The sequence below is a fragment of the Capronia epimyces genome, assembly GCF_000585565.1.
Source record: "Capronia epimyces CBS 606.96 chromosome Unknown aczIQ-supercont1.2, whole genome shotgun sequence".
NCBI classification, from domain to species: domain Eukaryota; kingdom Fungi; phylum Ascomycota; class Eurotiomycetes; order Chaetothyriales; family Herpotrichiellaceae; genus Capronia; species Capronia epimyces.
The window spans coordinates 2155482-2172527 of record NW_006912905.1 but is presented as its reverse complement, the minus strand read 5'-3'; the positions used below and the strand labels follow the sequence as shown (position 1 = coordinate 2172527).

The 17046-nt window shown below is 51.7% G+C and overlaps 6 protein-coding genes across 6 annotated transcripts; 4 read left to right on the top strand and 2 right to left on the bottom strand.

The window, feature by feature from the left end:
• Positions 1-808: 808 nt before the first annotated feature.
• On the top strand, positions 809-1765 carry A1O3_02587 (uncharacterized protein; the record flags this gene model as incomplete). The annotated part of the gene is made up of 1 exon (XM_007732727.1): positions 809-1765. One exon carries the CDS (start codon positions 809-811, stop codon positions 1763-1765), a length of 957 nt encoding a protein of 318 aa, XP_007730917.1.
• Positions 1766-2498: 733 nt separating this feature from the next.
• On the top strand, positions 2499-3746 carry A1O3_02586 (uncharacterized protein; the record flags this gene model as incomplete). Its single annotated transcript, XM_007732726.1, has 1 exon — positions 2499-3746. The coding sequence occupies one exon, from the start codon at positions 2499-2501 to the stop codon at positions 3744-3746; it is 1248 nt and encodes a 415-aa protein (XP_007730916.1).
• Positions 3747-5436: 1690 nt separating this feature from the next.
• On the top strand, positions 5437-7449 carry A1O3_02585 (F-box and WD-40 domain-containing protein CDC4; the record flags this gene model as incomplete). Its single annotated transcript, XM_007732725.1, has 3 exons — positions 5437-5856; positions 5903-7240; positions 7294-7449. The coding sequence occupies 3 exons, from the start codon at positions 5437-5439 to the stop codon at positions 7447-7449; spliced, it is 1914 nt and encodes a 637-aa protein (XP_007730915.1).
• A 939-nt stretch (positions 7450-8388) lies between these two features.
• A1O3_02584 (mitochondrial phosphate carrier protein 2) lies at positions 8389-9391 on the bottom strand (the record flags this gene model as incomplete). The annotated part of the gene is made up of 3 exons (XM_007732724.1): positions 8389-8440; positions 8527-8650; positions 8716-9391. The coding sequence occupies 3 exons, from the start codon at positions 9389-9391 to the stop codon at positions 8389-8391; spliced, it is 852 nt and encodes a 283-aa protein (XP_007730914.1).
• A 1004-nt stretch (positions 9392-10395) lies between these two features.
• On the bottom strand, positions 10396-12956 carry A1O3_02583 (uncharacterized protein; the record flags this gene model as incomplete). The annotated part of the gene is made up of 4 exons (XM_007732723.1): positions 10396-10467; positions 10525-12543; positions 12593-12641; positions 12697-12956. 4 exons carry the CDS (start codon positions 12954-12956, stop codon positions 10396-10398), a joined length of 2400 nt encoding a protein of 799 aa, XP_007730913.1.
• Positions 12957-15386: 2430 nt separating this feature from the next.
• Positions 15387-16725, top strand: A1O3_02582 (uncharacterized protein; the record flags this gene model as incomplete). Its single annotated transcript, XM_007732722.1, has 6 exons — positions 15387-15555; positions 15605-15769; positions 15819-15948; positions 16002-16226; positions 16279-16606; positions 16663-16725. The coding sequence occupies 6 exons, from the start codon at positions 15387-15389 to the stop codon at positions 16723-16725; spliced, it is 1080 nt and encodes a 359-aa protein (XP_007730912.1).
• Positions 16726-17046: the final 321 nt, after the last annotated feature.

Here is a 17046-nt window from a genome sequence, read left to right as displayed (position 1 = left end):
GGGTATGGCAGCATGGCATATATCACTATCAAGCAGAGCCTTCTACATACCAGGTGCCTTCACATCCAAAGATGTACCTACGGAGCAATCGCGATGAGGGAAGAACTGATCCCATGCACCCTTCCGTTCGTTCGCGCAGCAGAATCGACTCAAAATGTCATTTCTCGATTATGTAAGCGTGCTGATGACAACCTACAAAAATCATCCTCGATAAACGAGTAGGGAGACGTCGTTCATTAGTCAGATATGTACGCTGCATGGAGACTGGTCGCTCATCATGTGCAAACCAACAATTGTTCGAGGACTTTCCGAGCGATATCACCATTCGCCGTGGACGGTCCCAGCTGTATTGAAGGAAACCTGCTTTAGGATACATACATGTATGGCACCTAATTAAGAATTCATGTTAGATAGAACTTGGGGTGAGGGGGCCCCACGATGGACCCGTCCAGCGGGGTTCGGAGCCTGAGCCCTCAAAGGCATGCCTTGAGGAGGTTGTGGAAGCGTGGCTTCAAACCCCCATGGATACTAACGAACTACTAGTGGTTTGTCATCGGGCGATGCCAGGGAAAGCCCCATCAACAACACGTCAGGTCCAAAAAGTCATGGGTCGCTTCGAGACTCGCCCCATTAATCATCTTCCTGTCTCCTTCCTCAACTAGGCATCATGGACCAACAACTACTTCCACGATGAGGCTCAAGGTGATGGGCTGCGATCCGGTTATATCTTTCATCCGATATTCCTCCAAAAGCGGGTCGTTCGAAGTTCCCAAAGGACCACCCGCCTTGGGGATGCATGTCCCACACAATGCTGGTTTCGTCTGAACACGCGCGAGTAGCAGGCTGGGCTTGCGCAGGCATCTCGCTGTTCATTTTGATCATTCGAGCGGCTCTATCGAGATTGCATTATGGCTCATTCGACACCAGCACGGTCATATGCATCGCCGCAATAGTGGTTGTCTCCGCTCGACTTGTGGTCAATCAGTACGTCCTCAACTATGGGACCTCGAATGATGCCCTCTACGGCGAATTCCAGTATTTCGATTCCCATGATTTGGATACGCTCAAAGTCGGCAGCATTCTTGCCTTGATCGCGAGGTTGTTGATCACCACATTTTACTGGTTGCAGAACTGCCTCCTCCTGCTATTCTACTCTCGCATCCTCGAAATACGAGCGCGATGGACCACTATACTTATTCGACTTTGCTGGACAGCACTACCTCTGACATACATAGCGGTTGTCTTGGCCACTTTCCTGGAATGTCGTCCCTTCAAGTTATACTGGCAAATAGATCCAACCCCTGGAATCTGCATTCGAGCCTACATTCAACTACTTACCCAGGGCATCGCAAACATCGTTCTCGACCTCATTTTGCTGGCAATCGCCTGGCCACTTGTTGTCGTGCGTCACCGAAGCATTCGCGCAAAGCTACGCGTGGGCATACTATGTTGCTTAGGCTTTTTCTGCATCGTCACAACATGTGTTCGCATTGGATACATCTATGCGGAGGATTCATACCAACCGGTACGCAGCTTTTGGGCATCTGTTCAAATGGTCGTGTCGTGCTTTGTGGCCAATGCGCCCACAATTTATGGCTGCCTTAAGCTCATCACAAGGCGGAAGTCCCAGCAGGTTGTACGGCGTGGAAGTCGACCAGAGGTATGGCTTCATCTACATGTTACCAACCACGGAATTGGGCCATGGGATGTTCCTGTTCTCACGGGCAACCTCACGAATTTGCCAACATGTCCCGAGAAAGCCTAGTCCTGAAAGGTGCCATCATGCTCTAAGACATCAGGGAGCAAAAGAAACAAGAAACATCACCCTTTCACAACTTATGACGCTACGACACCAAAGGATGCTGACTCGGGCGTCCAAGCTTTCTTTGAAACTATGCCACGAACGGGAGGCGTCATTGCACCAAGATGGTGGAGCTGAACCAAAGCAGCATCGATCCGCTTGATTTTGGTGCCTGGCACTCCCATCAGATGGCCAGTCCTCAACATACTTTCCATCCGGGCGCAGCCTTCTCTCATCGAGGCTAGAGTAGTACTCTCAGCGCCTCCTTTTGGATATAAGGCACGCTCCATTTGTAGAGCATGGCTCTGGGCAGCTGAGCGAGAAAACAAAGAGCAATTCAGTCGTTGTCAAGCAGCTAGCATCATGCGAGCATCAGTAGTACAGAGTACAGTATCCGTACTCCGTGCATATTGTGGCACTTATACATAGGCTTTCACGTGGTGATAAGGATGGTAGACTAACTTCTTATCGCAGCGAACCGTCAAAAGGGATAATTAGCCTGAGCCTGCGCCTGCGCCTTCAGGGGACTCGACACGTTCAATGTCCACGTTTTCCTGTTGTTCCTGTTGCTAAAAGCAAGCGCGCAACTGAAGTGAATGGCGAACTGAGTCACCATGTTCATCCCATTGATTTCTTTCTCTTCCACAATCCTACTGGGCTGAGGTTGTCGCAAAATCAATCCTCCCACGTCTCAATCATGGACGGACTGTTCACCCTGCTCAGTTTGAGCATTGTCATGGCGTTGGCCTCTTTTCTTGCCGGCATCCTCCCTTTGTCACTGTCACTATCCACAGCGCAGTTGCGTCTAATATCAACCATCGGGATGGGCGTCTTGGTCGGCACTTCTCTGGTTGTCATCATTCCAGAAGGGGTGGAAACTCTCTCAAGTGCTTCTGAGGTTGGCCACTCTCATCGCAATGTGAAGAGACACATCTTGTCGCATGAAGCAGACATTCGCTGGGCCAGCCACCTTGCACCAGATAATCGGTATATGGTCGCCGCACGTTCGACTGATGACGGGTCCAGCCCTTTCAACGTACCCGGGCCTGTCATCCCCTCAGCCATGGACCCCCCACCGCGAACTCCTACGAAGCCTGGGGTGGTTGGCATAATGGAGACGGAAGCGGAGGATGGAGATGATAAGACATTGGACCAGGGACCTGGGGCGAAAGAAGACCATGATGACTCTGAACATGCATGGATTGGCGTGGCTTTGCTGGCGGGGTTCATGCTTATGTATTTGATTGACAAGGTACCGCAATACACCCGACCGTCAAAGCCAAAAACAAGAACACATCATATTGCCTTGAACAACCTCGGCCGCCGGTTCAACCTGACCACGTCTCTGGACCGGGATGATGAGGCAGACACTTTCTTAGACTCCCCAGAGGGGTCCCGAGTACGGAGTCGGAGCTTTGCAACTACCATTGGCCTGGTCATTCACGCAGCTGCGGATGGAATCGCACTAGGAGCCTCATCTACGACCACGAATTCTGGATTGAGTTTTGTGATTTTCTTTGCGATCATGATTCACAAGGCCCCTGCGGCCTTTGGTCTGACCTCCGTCCTGCTCAAGCAAGGACTATCTAAACGCACAGCTCGGTACTATCTTGTCCTTTTCAGCCTCGCTGCACCTACAGGTGCTGTACTTACCTGGCTACTGGTCCATATGCTGGGTGGAGGCCGCAGTCACAGTGCCGAGAATACGACCTGGTGGACTGGAATGTTGTTGCTGTTCTCCGCCGGGACTTTTCTCTATGTTGCCATGCATTCCATGCATGACACATCAAACTCTCATTATGAGCCCGTCAACGGGCAGGCCAATGGCTATGTGGATGGACGCGATGCCCCAGCAAATGAGCCAAAACCGTCTTGGATCGATCTTGGGGCAGCATGCTTTGGAATGATTTTGCCCTTGTTCTTGCAGGTTGGACATGCACATTGATCAGCCAGCACTCTGCACATTACGATAGTCGTTGACAGACTCCCGGAAATCATTCGACCCCTATTGACCCATGATATCCAATCTGGATCAGCCAGCTCAGGAGAAGAGACACGAAAGATGTTCAGATGAAGTGCCGATCTACAAGCCATCGTCTTGTGATTTAGCCATGGGAGTCTCGACAGATTCGATGAAGACATGCCATCCTCGGATTATCTGCAACTGAGATCTCGCAAGTGCGACCAACATAGATGGCAATGATATCTCTTGAGCAAATCTCTGAGTGAAAAACATCCAATGGGTCAAGACAAGGACTACCTGTTCCTGACTGGACCTGGTAAGTGTGAGGATCGTCAGTGTATTTGGGCAGTCTTGCATATTTCCGACCGTTGGAAGACAGACCATTCCACGTGGTGGGGGGTTTTTCGTGGCTCTGAGTACTCAATACAGTACATCTCCGTCCACCAAAGGCTCATTTGATCGCCCGGGTGGACCAAGCCAACGGCCCAATGGGTCGATGTAATAGTAGTGCCTCACGCCTTGATGTATGAAAATGTTAGCTAGGGGTAGTTCATGCTAGATTCACGCCAACTGGTATGCAGTTGGATGAGCTACCATCACAGAGCTACCCAGGATAGGACTCCGTACTTGAGCACCCAAGTAGTGGGACGTCGTGCCAAAACAATTCGCTGGTGACAAGTAAGGAGTGTTGCGGGCATGAAATTCTTCACAGATCCTGAATCGAGTACAAATACGCGTGCACAGGCGCCTAACAGGTGGCAATCAAATTTGCTTACCTACCTAGTACCTCTTGTGTACGGATACAGTACATTGGAAACACGCTCGGCGGTGAGCGCTGGAAGCAGCGCCGGTCGAGAAACAAGTGGCTGGTTAAGAAGCCATAATTCTTCAGGTATGGTGCCCCCAAGGCCGGGTCTGGGGAGCCTGCCGGATCCCTAAGCTTGCAATACCCACAATTGACACGACTCTCTCTCTCTCCCGCCTAATGCTGTACCTAACGACGAGTCCTAGAGTCTGTTCCCTCCCTAGCCGGCCACCCTCAGTCTACGGAGTGCTGGCACCTACTGGTGCTGTAATGCTGTCTGCGCCTTCGACCAGTTTCTCCATCCTCTCCACCACCAACCACCACTGCACCGCACTGCTGCAGCACGACTACTACTACTACTTACCAGCACATCTACACCGGCAACGACAACAGCAAGGTCGAAGAATACCCATTTATTGCTGATCCGCTGACCAACCCTTGTCTGCTGCCGACTGACCTCGCCACCGTCTGTCTCCATTTCTCCTCCCGATCGTACTGGCACTCTCTTGTCTTGGGGCTAGGCCTGTCCTTTCCATCTCATAAGCGCCTCTGCCAACAGCAGACTTGCAGACTCGAGGCCCGTTCGCTGACCCCCCTCTCTGTGACATGGCATTATTACTCTAAACAACCACCACCTTAAGGCGCGCAGGAGTCCGCTCGTTTGTGTTGAAAGACCTCATCCAGCGCTGCTCTTGAATCCTCCCTTCCTTGCCGGGGTGCGCCTCTTCCCAACATCGCTCGAAGAAACCGATGGACATCGACGACCACAACCATCCAATGTCTGTGGACAGGCCGCTCTCTCCTAGACCCTCGCGATCGATGACAATAGACCCCGATCAGTTAGCCAGCCTCCCCTACAATGCCAGGATGGCCATCATCGACCAAGAAACCGACTGTCACTTCTCTGCGTCCCAGGACGCAACACATTCCTCCAGAACTCGACACAGTATGGCGCAACCACGCCCAAAGCGACTGTCGACCTCGATTAAGACCGGTGTGCCTTTGAGCATATTGCCGTCAGCCCCCGCCTCTCCTCCCACGCCCGCACCTTCTCCCACGCCCTATCAACGTGCTCCTAGTTGGAGTTCTGCTGGAGAGAATGAAGATGCTTTCCTCAGGGATGCTCGGGAGCACTTTTCTAACTTGCATGCTGCGGGAAGAGAGAGATACCTTGCTGAATTATTGAACATGTGCGACAGTCAGCTTTTGAGTTTCGTCCATCATTTCGTCTCTCCACGATTGAAGAAGGACCCATTCGAGCATCTCCCAGACGAACTTTGTCTAAGGGTAGGTTTGGTAACCCGTGAGAAAGATACGGACTGACGCGTTGCAGGTGCTCTCGTATATTGATGATCCGCAGAGCCTGGCCCGAGCCTCGCAAGTATCACACCGGTGGCACAAACTCTTGAATGATGATATGTTATGGAAGATTATGTGTGAACGGCATGCCTGGCGCAAATCATCCGCGGCCTCGAACGACGACGTCGAATCACTATATTTACCACAGGCCGCGCAAGGTCCCTACAGTTACAGCACTCGGTCTCCTAAAAGGAACCTCGATAGTTCGATCGTTGGTCCGTCCAGTAGTGCGCCGAATCTCACATTGTCGAGACAAGACCACTTCTCAGCGAGTCCCCAGTCGAGGAAACGACAATCCCAATCTCATTACTCACATTTCCGGCATAAATATATGATTGAGGCTGCGTGGAGGAAAGGGGGTGAGAGTATCATCAAGCACATCACCCCGGATCAGGGAGTCGTAACGAGTTTGCATCTGACCGACAAATACATTGTGGTCGCTATGGACAATGCTAAAATCCACGTCTTCAATACGGTTGGCGAGCATCAAAAGACGTTGAAAGGCCATGTGATGGGAGTATGGGCCATGGTACCTTGGGACGACATCCTTGTCAGCGGCGGATGTGACCGGGACGTTCGCGTTTGGGACATGTCTACCGGCAAAAGCCTTCATACATTACGAGGACACACCTCAACCGTGAGATGTTTAAAGATGTCTGACGCAAACACGGCGATCTCTGGGTCCAGAGATACTACCTTGCGGATATGGGATCTGACGACCGGAATGTGCAAAAACGTTCTTGTTGGTCACCAAGCTAGTGTTCGATGCCTTGCCATCCACGGAGACCTGGTGGTGTCCGGCAGTTACGATACCACGGCCCGAATCTGGAGTATCTCCGAAGGTCGATGCCTCCGCACATTGACTGGACACTTTAGTCAGATATACGCCATTGCCTTTGACGGTAACCGGATTGCTACCGGAAGTCTTGATACCAGTGTTCGAATTTGGGACCCTAAGACGGGTATGTGCACAGCTATTTTGCAAGGGCATACTTCTTTGGTCGGACAGTTGCAAATGCAAGGCGACACTCTTGTGACCGGTGGCTCTGATGGCTCGGTTCGTGTATGGTCATTGCAGACTAATACCCCCATCCACCGCTTGGCTGCACACGATAATAGTGTTACCAGTTTGCAGTTTGACAACCACCGAATAGTCAGTGGCGGCAGTGACGGACGAGTGAAGATTTGGAGTCTTGCGACCGGTCATTTGGTTCGCGAGCTTAGTCAACCCGCAGAAGCTGTTTGGAGAGTGGCATTTGAAGAGGAGAAGGCCGTCATCATGGCAAGTCGGTCAAATAGGACTGTCATGGAGGTATGTGGTCCCGGAAATTCGTCCGCATGGTTCATTGCTAATGAAATTGTCAGGTCTGGTCCTTTTCACCGCCCGAAGAGCCCTGGGAAAGAAGGTCTGAAAGCCCTTTGAGTTTACCAGAGCGGATACCGGCTGTAGAGGACGATGACGAACGGATATCATTTGAAGAGAAGATTGGCGATACAGATGCTGCAATGAGCGATGTATAGCGAGCGCTTATAACTTGTGCATATATCTGTTGGTGCATTGTGTCAGGCGCGAGCATACTCAGGAATCTACAACCCTCCCAACGAATCATTGAGACCTTGCGCTTCGAAAAGGGTAGCTTATCCCCGCCCGCCGCTATGTCGATGACAGTTGATGTTCGATTGTCGGACTGGTTGTTTATATATATTATATATATATAAATATATGTTCTGGAGTCAAATTGTTTGGCCCAGAGGCATTGGCCCTTGGACAACCCAGGAGAAGCAGAACAGCCCACGCAACTTCGAACGGCATGTTGACTTGAACACCTGATAGTCCTCTTTCTACTGTGTGGTGGTCCGCATCCCGAAAGCGTACAGCAAGCCGACTTTATGGCAATCGGGACAAGCTTGCTGGCCTGGCCTTTCTCGTTGACTCAGGTCTATAGCGAGTTTCTGCTTCTCCCTGGCTCTTCCTCTCCTCACAGGGCCAACTTTGGAACGTCGCGCGACAGACAGCATTTATGCAGCCGACTTGAAGATCCTGTCAGGACTCTAAAACCGACGTGGATGATGAATAGGATTGAAGATAGCATCGATGTAAATATGAGAATCTACGCCTTGATCACTGTTTACACCTCTATGAACCTGCCCACGTTATGTTCCGCGCCATCCTTCTCGAGAAAACATCAAAACTGATTCAATTAGCCCCCGAGCTTGAATGGCGAGATTTTAACCGGATTCTCCTTTATCCTCGTATTCCCCTGAAGAGAGATTCTGTATGCTCTCAAATACATTGGTATCTGGGACCGTGTGGCCTTGGGTGATAACTTAAAGATCATAAGTGGACGCTAGCGTACCTTGCTGTAAGAGACCTGAAGGATTGAATACGGGGATATGTCAAGGTGGCCTCTTGCTCGTTGACGCATGTCTGTTCTTCCGCTGAAGGGACCAGAAACAGGCCTAATGGCCGCCAGTTGTGGGCAGCCCAAGGTAGACTTTGAAAGAATCATAGCTAGAGATGCTGTGTTAGGACAGTTCGTCTTGGCGAGTAGAAGAGAGGAGATGAGAGCTGGATCTGAAGACAGGGGAAAGACGTACATAAGCCATTGGAAGGCCGTCAGCGTTCCGATCATGACGATCCTGACAGGAAGGCCGTTCCAGAGACCTGCAAATCCGATATTGCCGTAGATCCGGGTCATAGCCTTGCCAGCGGACTCCCCAGCTACAAATAAATTAGCCCATACATCGCACGACTTGGTCATCCAGTTGAAGTATTGATGGCTTTACCTTTTCTATCGGAGTTCAATTTACTGACCATGACATCCGCGGGATGGCTGACTACGGCGCAGGCGATACCAGCAATGTAGCCACCCAGAAAGCTGACTCCGGTCTGCTGCAGTTTGTTGAAGCTCTCCTTGGGTTTGCCGAGCTGCTTGTAGATGAGACCGACTGTCTCTTCGAACGTGGCGAACTTGCACATGGTGTAGGGGATCTGACGGCCCCAGAGCGGAGTGATGCCTTTGTACAAGCCTTGAATGCCTTCTTTCTCGACCACTTTGGACCAGCCTTCACGCAGAGTGTTTGCGAAGGGCGGGAGCGTCGTTTGCATGCGCACCTTGATCGCTTCCAATGGACACAGGAATATATCGGCGATGAATTCTGCACTGGCGCTCGCACCGAGGTAGACCAGCGTGCGGTTGGCATTGGGAAAGAGGTTGTCGCCGTATTCGTGCTTGAATATCTCGTAGAAGCCATACTTCCCCAGACCCTGGAAGCTGTAGCCTACCAGGGTCGGCGTCCAGCCGAAGAAGACACCGCGTAGACCTTCATTAGCAAAGATTGAGCGCCATGCCGCAAAGTTCGAGGTATAGATCTTTGGGTCGACTTGACGACGGGTCTTGACCAGGTCGAGCGGCGTGACTAGTGTGTGGGTTGGACCGCATGCGATAACACCCCCAAGCATGCATGAGGCAAAGTATTTGGCCTGCCCACGACGTCATCGCGTTAGCTGTCTCTCCCTTAAGGTGAGAACAGGTAGTATGGAGGAGGCAGGTGTTTTTCAAGATGGGCCATCCGCAGTCCAGTGTCCCAACGCTTGTCTTTTCACATACCGAATTGGGTTCAATCTTCCCGAATGGATAAGATCTGAGTGTTTCCGCCGAAGGCGGCTTTAGCGAGGATGAACCTAAGCTTGCCATAGTTGCTACTGCGTTTTGTAGAAAGTGGATCGAAGAGGAGGGGACTGGTAGATGGTTTTGTAGGAGGCGCGACACGCGAAGCTTCGATCTGGTCTTTGGATTCTGGGATGTAGGATGTCTGTTGTATGGGCGAGGGACGCCTGCCTCAAATGGTGCAAAGCCCGAGCGGAGGGTTGGGTTGGAGGGGATGGTCCTCTTATGAGTGGTCACTGGGAGTCTCACAAAACAAGAGGATAAAAGAGGCTGAGACAAGAAGGCCAAAATAATATACAGTAACAGATGACAGAAACATCAACAGACTAAGGTATTTTCGGAATCTACGATGATACCTCACCCTGCAGCCGCCGGTGCCGCGAGACCCGGGAAAGTCATTGTCATTCTACATCAGATCCGACTGCAAGCCGGGGGCTGGCACAGATGGGGGCACGGGGGAGATAATGATTGATGAATGATGGACATTGAGGTGAATGTTCCATGCTTCAGCTCGCAGCTCGCAGCTCGCAGCCGGAGATCCCGCCAGGCGCAGGCGGGCCACTGACATCATCGCCGGCGCGGCTGCTGTGGCTCCTGTGGCTCCTGTGGCTCCAGGTCTGGCGAAGCTTGAAGGCTTGAAGCTTGCCAATAGCTAAGATCCACGCTTGGCCACATTAAGACTAGTCGGATCCCATAGTAACCTCAAGGCACTTAGAGCAGGAGTGATGACGGCGCCTACTCGCTGCGATTTCTTATCCAGGCATCAAACAACGACAGGGTATTTGTACCTCTTGCCCTATTGTAAAGTCTGTGTTGTGTTGAAAGGGATGTTGCTGCTGTCAGGGGGAAACAGCTGGTCCCACTCCGCCTGCAATCACCTTGATTAGCGATATCTCCGTTGACACCAGAGACGGGTTGCTCTTACCCAGTCAATATCTAACATGACGGAATCTCCTCGTGGATTCGATGGCGGGAACTGGGGAATATTGACATGGTCATTCTGAAACCCTGATTCGATCCCGTAAGGGCTATTACCGCCGGGCAAGACGTGGTTGTTTTTCACGCCCTGAACCGTTTGCGGTCCTGGAGGCGGCGACGACGACGACGTGTTGCCGGCCCTCAGCACTGTGCGCCAACCGGGTTGGTCGGTGGTAATCAATGGCGGCCAAGATTCATTTGTCCCAGAGTCGCTCGGGCTGTTGAAATCAAATTGTTTTTCTGGCGTTGCCTGGGCTGCGTCGTACCGTTGCTGTTGCTGCTGACTTTGCCATTGAGGTAATGGTGCTTTGGAAGTGCCGCCATCCTGTCGTAGGCCATGTCTGCTGACGTAGAAATTTGTAGGTGTATCGAAGGTCCACGACTGACCGGCCTGTTGCGCCGTATTAGCTCTTTCCTCCATGGTTTGTGGCGAAGCCCTAGTTGGGGGGACCAATTCCGGCGTCCATTCTACGGGCCTGGATCCGCTCGTGATACCAGCGTCCTCCCCAGCGTTATTGGGTGCGTCCACCCTATCTTTCATGCTGACAGGGACGCGGATCCGGCGCAGATCCTGGTACACTGCGGTCCTATCTCGGATTGCTGAAATGATGCTCCTGGCTTTCAGACCTCGCGAGAGTGACAGATCGGGCTCGAAGACAAAATCGATAATGTTCCATATCCGCTCCGCCTCGGGCAACGTTGGGCTTTGGTAAATGACGGTCAATAACAGGAATGCAACGTGCCATTGTTGATACGCCCCGCTAAACCAGCTCCATCTCTTGAGTTCTGGGATCCGCTCAATTGCCATGGCGTTTTCCATTGCCTGAACGCCGCTGTGGATGGTGAGGTGTCGAAGCCTCTCCGGTACTTGGTTGCTGGGGTTATTGAGGTAGCGATGCAACACCATCACAAACATCCGCTGAATTAGCAGATTCATCACCAGCTGTGCATATTTGTGCAATGGCGCCTCAACGTTCAGAATCGGCGTATATTTCGCCTCCATGGCTCTGCGAAAGGACTCGATTTTGCCCAACACATGTGTCAAGGACGCTTTTTTCTTTTCGATCCTAATCCGATCCAACCAGATAACCCGTTGCATTTCTATACATTCGAATCGGAGCCGTGACATTGTCATATCAGTCCACTGTGTACTGGCCTCTTGCGGCCTCGCGGACAACAAATCGGCATCGTTGATGTGGAGCGGGAATTTAACGTCGTAGTCATCTCGTCTAATGCCGGGTCGAGGCCCCTGGCCCTCACAAGTGCGAAAGTCCAGCCAACAAAGCTCAAACCACACAATTCGCCGGACATGACATTCGATTGGAGACAAGCCGTAAACATCTTCGGGATCGCGATGGAGACCCATACATTCGGCCAAGCGGACGGCCATGCCAACAAGCACCGAATGGGCACGCGACACCTGATCTCGACACATGGGAATCAGGTAAATAACCAGAGCCTGCAAGGTTTCCAATTTTGTCGCTCGGAGAAATTGGGCTTTGCTCAGAGCGACCTCTGTCCCTGTCTGAAAATTGCCGAGGATGACATTCTTCGACCTCGCAAAGATCGAAACCACGTCTTCGTCCGCCATGCTAGCGACTGCAGCAAATAGAATTGATAGCACAATGGCTTGTTGCCATGCTGGAGGCTCTAGACCGGCGAGGACCGATGTCCAGAAATTGTCATAATGGAGCTGGAAGCTTGGCCAGTGGACTACCCGTGCAATAAAGTGGACATTCTCCAGGTATGTGCGGACTAAGGAGTCCGCTGCAGCCTTTGCTGGCAGGAAGTTGATAAGGGATCTCTTGCTACCGACATCGCCGAACAAGAATCCCGAACCCGGAGCAATGTATGAGGGACCAGGAGCTAAGAAGTCTAGTTCGTGGTCTGGCAGTTCGGGCAGGGTGGACCGGTCTTCAGCAGAGCTTCCAGAGTCAGTTGTCGAATTTGAAAGCGCATGGCTCAACTGCGTCCATGTCAGTCTCAAGCACGCCAGGAAAAGCTCTGAAAACTACCTCTTCGTGAATTCTGGGGCGAAAGAAGCCACCTAAGCGTTCATTTAACCTGATCATGGTTAGTCTATACAGAGGAGTGCCTTCAACAGCTTATGATAGTTCACCTCATTCTCCCAAGCTTGATGCCTAGATCCAAGATGTCATCATTAGTGTCATCTTCGTATGAAGCGTCGATCACTGCCAGTGGTGTCGGCTCCAGGCCTTTCTCATCTTCCGGTATGGCAGCCTCATTGTCGGAGCTGCTTGTTTCGCCCCCAGGCAGATCGGCCGATGTCCTCCGTTGCGACGTCGAAGCAGGATCAGTGGTGTTGCGTCCTTCTTTCCGCACGATGTCCTGTTCAAGAACCCTTTCAAGTGACCCCATCTTTTCCTTGATCTCATTGAGACGCTGTTGCGAGACCGAGTCTAGTGCAGGAGCAAGGAAGAGACAGTCGCGGGAAGACTTGCTGCAATTAGTGCATGGATGAAGCTTGTCACACTTGAGCTTCCGCCGGCGACATTCTAGGCAGGAGGTGATCATGCGGTTTCTGCGCCGGACCCGACTCTGCGAGGCAGGCCTGGATTTCTCCTCTCTAGCAACATTGTCTTGGGGAGAAGATGGACTATCCATAACGTTGGATGCAAGCGTCGCCCGCCTATAGCCTAGACGGTTGCTCCTGGGGACGCAGGGACAGCGACCTCGTCGGTTTATTACCTGAGTGATTTTCCCACAGGCGGATGTCGGGGCGCGGGGGAGAGGGAGTGGCAGTTGGTCAAAGCCGGAACTCTGGCTCCATGCAACTAGGTGGCTTATTATAGCTCCGCGATCAGAGGACAGATGTTGATCAGGATACGCCTGCGCAGAGTATGAAAGGCAACCGAGGTCTGTGATGGTTGTAAGTATGTGTATCCGGAGGACGAACGTTGAGATAAGAGAGTCCAAGTCAAGTTGGTGTTGAAACTGAGGAGACTGGGAGCCTGGGAGCCTGATCGCGTGGGGAATTTAATCCAGGCTGCTTTAGCGTCGGGGGCCGCGGATTCTGCCTCATCAGCTTTCAAATATGGAGTACGGACACTACTCCGTACGGAGAATGTACACTGTACAGCGATATTCTCACAGGCACTGCCAACTTTATCGAGGAGCCGTGGTTGGCATTCTACCCGGTTGCCTGAAAGGGCCAGATGTTGATTTTCTTCAAGTAGTAGGTAGTAACCCGGCTTTTCATGGCATGCATGCGTATACTAGTACGGAGTACCGTAAAACGATTTGCAATGATTAGGGGTTACTTACCTAGGTACCTTAGGTAAGGTAGCACCTGGGGGACGGAGTACGGAGTACATACCTGGGTTACAGGTATCTATTGTACCTAACCTATGTTTCATTACCTAGGTATAAAGAAGACTCGCATGTGATATCGTCATTGCTGCAGCAAGCCTCAGCATAGTAAAATCTTTTTGTACCTACCTACTCATAGGCTAGGGGCTCAACAGTCAGCACTCACATATGCTGAGTAAGCTGCTGCGGCAACAGGCCGGTGACAGGCACCGAGACAGGGCGTCCTCCGTACTCCGTACTCCGTATCCCGTACTTCGTCACGAGCAACTTAGCTCCGTAGACGTCACAGACTTGTTTCCTCTGTGCTCTCAATCGTTTCCTCTCAATAATAACCCAACTTCATTTTCATAGCTCTGCCCGGTTGTCCACCTGAATTCTAGCTTCCCTGGCGACCTGGTCTTGCTACACATCTGCTAAGAAGCGAGCCTGGCCTAGTAGTAGCCCAGAAAACGATTGGTACTACTGTACGACCATGCCGTGAGTGGCACCTAGGTGGTATACAAAGAGTAGGTCCGGGAGAAGAGCCAACAAGGCTTGTTTGAACGCCTCAGCCTCACGGACCATGGCTAGTATGATTATATTCCATTCTGTACGGAGTACCCTTTGCTAACTTACGTAGTTATCGCACCAGCGTCGCAGGCGTCCTCCTGAATCCCATTTTGTATCCATGTTGACACCTGTCACCACGCGTCAACCAAAGCAAGCCGGCTCCCCCATTACCATAGCGACATGTCAATCGGTGGCCCCTGCACGGTCGAGATGGCGAATGTTGATTTACACTTACATTCAGTCCACCTTCTGTGCGCTGGCAATGCCACCAGACCAGGCCTCCCTTCTATCATCAACAAGAATGATTAACACATTCATCCAATATTGGCGCCTCCTACACCGATGGCCCGACACTCCAATCTCTGCGGAAGAGCTTGGAGCTCCCTCTGCAGCTTCAAGCTAGAGAAATGCTCAAACCTTCGTTCGTTGACCCGAGAAGTCGTCGAACGTCTTATTTCAAATCTCGGGTCATCAGCCGTGCACAGTAGCATGTTGTGGTCACCTGGTAGTCCTCCCAGCTCGTCGTCGTAAGCGGCGTCAAAGCAAGGATCTCCCAGCGCTGGTGCTCGATCCCACACGGCTTGAGTCAAAGTCCAGAGCTTGGAGCACGAAGTAGTCCTTGCACTCTTCATAGCAGGCCGGCCTATTCCCTCTTGGGCATTCAGCCTCGTTCCAGAACCACCTCTAGCATGTAGGACTTGCCTGATGGCCTTACGACGGTCCCACTGTGCACGAGGTAACGACTCCATGGCATATGCTACAACGATCGCCGGCATTGTTTATGCATGTCGTCGTCGTCGTCTGCTTCGTCTGCTTCGTCTACTAATGTTTCCGGTTTCATATACCAGAAGTGATATCCTACTCTTTTTTTTTTAGATATACTGAAACAACTTTGTTAACACAGCGGCGCAACATAGCCGCGTTGTCGCAATGAAGCCTCTGCCTCTCTCTCTCGTCCTCTGGCTGATAGCCTTACAATCGAATCTCTCACTTGCCTACTGGCGCATGGCATGCAGCGTCTCTCAAACAGCGAGAGTCGACCCCATCCTCAATCCTGGCGAAGTCTCCGCGCACGCCCACAAGTTCGCCGGCGGAAGCAGTGAGTTCTCTATGCACTCAAAAGATCTGACCTGTCGCTAACGAACCAGACGTCAACCAAAACTCCGACTTCACTTCTCTTCAATCTTCAACTTGTTCCTCCTGCGAGGTCCAGAAGGACACCTCGGCTTACTGGACCCCGCAGTTGTATTACGCCCACGCCAATGGCGATTTTGAGGAAGTGCCAAATTACGGAATGACTGTGTACTACGTCGGTATGTATTTTGTAACTCTTGGCCGTAACGCCAACTGATTACGGGACAGGACGTGGTGGAAATGCATCCAATACTGTTCCATTCCCTGCTGGGTTCAAAATGATCTCGGGAGATACTCGCCAGCGGTCATACGACACCTCAACCTTGACATATCTGGAAACCCGGCCTGTAGCCGACAGGTATGCTGTTTCTAACACTTGAATGTTTGGAAACAATTGCTGACCAGTTGCAGGGTAAGTTTCCGCTGCATCAATGAAGCTAACGATATTCCAGAAACACATTACATCTCGCAGACCGACTGCGTAAATGGTCTACGAGCTCAAATCAACTTCCAATCCTGTTGGGACGGGGTCAACACTTACCTCGACAACTCCGCCCATGTTGCTTATCTATCCGGCATTGACTACGGCGTCTGCCCTCCTACACATCCTGTTTCTATCCCAGGTCTCTTCTTTGAGTTAGTTTGCCTATACTACTAGTCTTACCTTCTGTTGACTCACACGCTGCAGGGTTTTGTACTTTACCAATTTAATCGATCAATCAAGTGGTGGCGAGTTTGTCTTCGCCAATGGCGATCCCACCGGCTATGGGTTCCACGGTGACTTTCTCAATGGTTGGGATATGGACGTACAGACCGCCGCAGTGGAAAACTGCCTCTACACCGACAATGGCGGAGTCATCAGTGCATGCTCATATCTCACTGAGAGTGATGATGTCAACTTTTCTCGCACCTGTCCTGAGCAGCCATCGGTGCTTGACGAGCCCATCCATGGCAACATCAGTGCTCTGCCAGGGTGTAATCCCATAACCCCTGGCCCTGGTCTGGCTGAGCCACTGGTATGCCCACTCAACTCCCACTCGCTCGACTCTTCAGATACCACCTCAATTTCCAGTACTACGTCCACAACTGTCGGAATCTCTGGGACGAGCTCAACCGCGGCAACGACATCAACTAGCGACGTATCCTTTAGCGCTACAACCAGCTCCAGCACACTCTGGTCGTCCTTGACTCATACCCCCACAACAGCAGACGACCAATCAACTTCAACCACAGCGACTTCTAGCTTCCCTGAGCTGTTGTCTACATTGGCATCAGATGGAGCGTCAAGTATATTGCCTATCTCCGACCTCGTATCGACTGCGACCCCCGACCTCATGCCTACCTCCAGCGCTTCCGGAGATTTGTTCCCGACGAGTATATCCGGCGATCACCTTTGGTTCACCTCTCCCGTTCCAGGATGGACATGGCCAACGCCGGGAGGCATTTTTGTACAGGT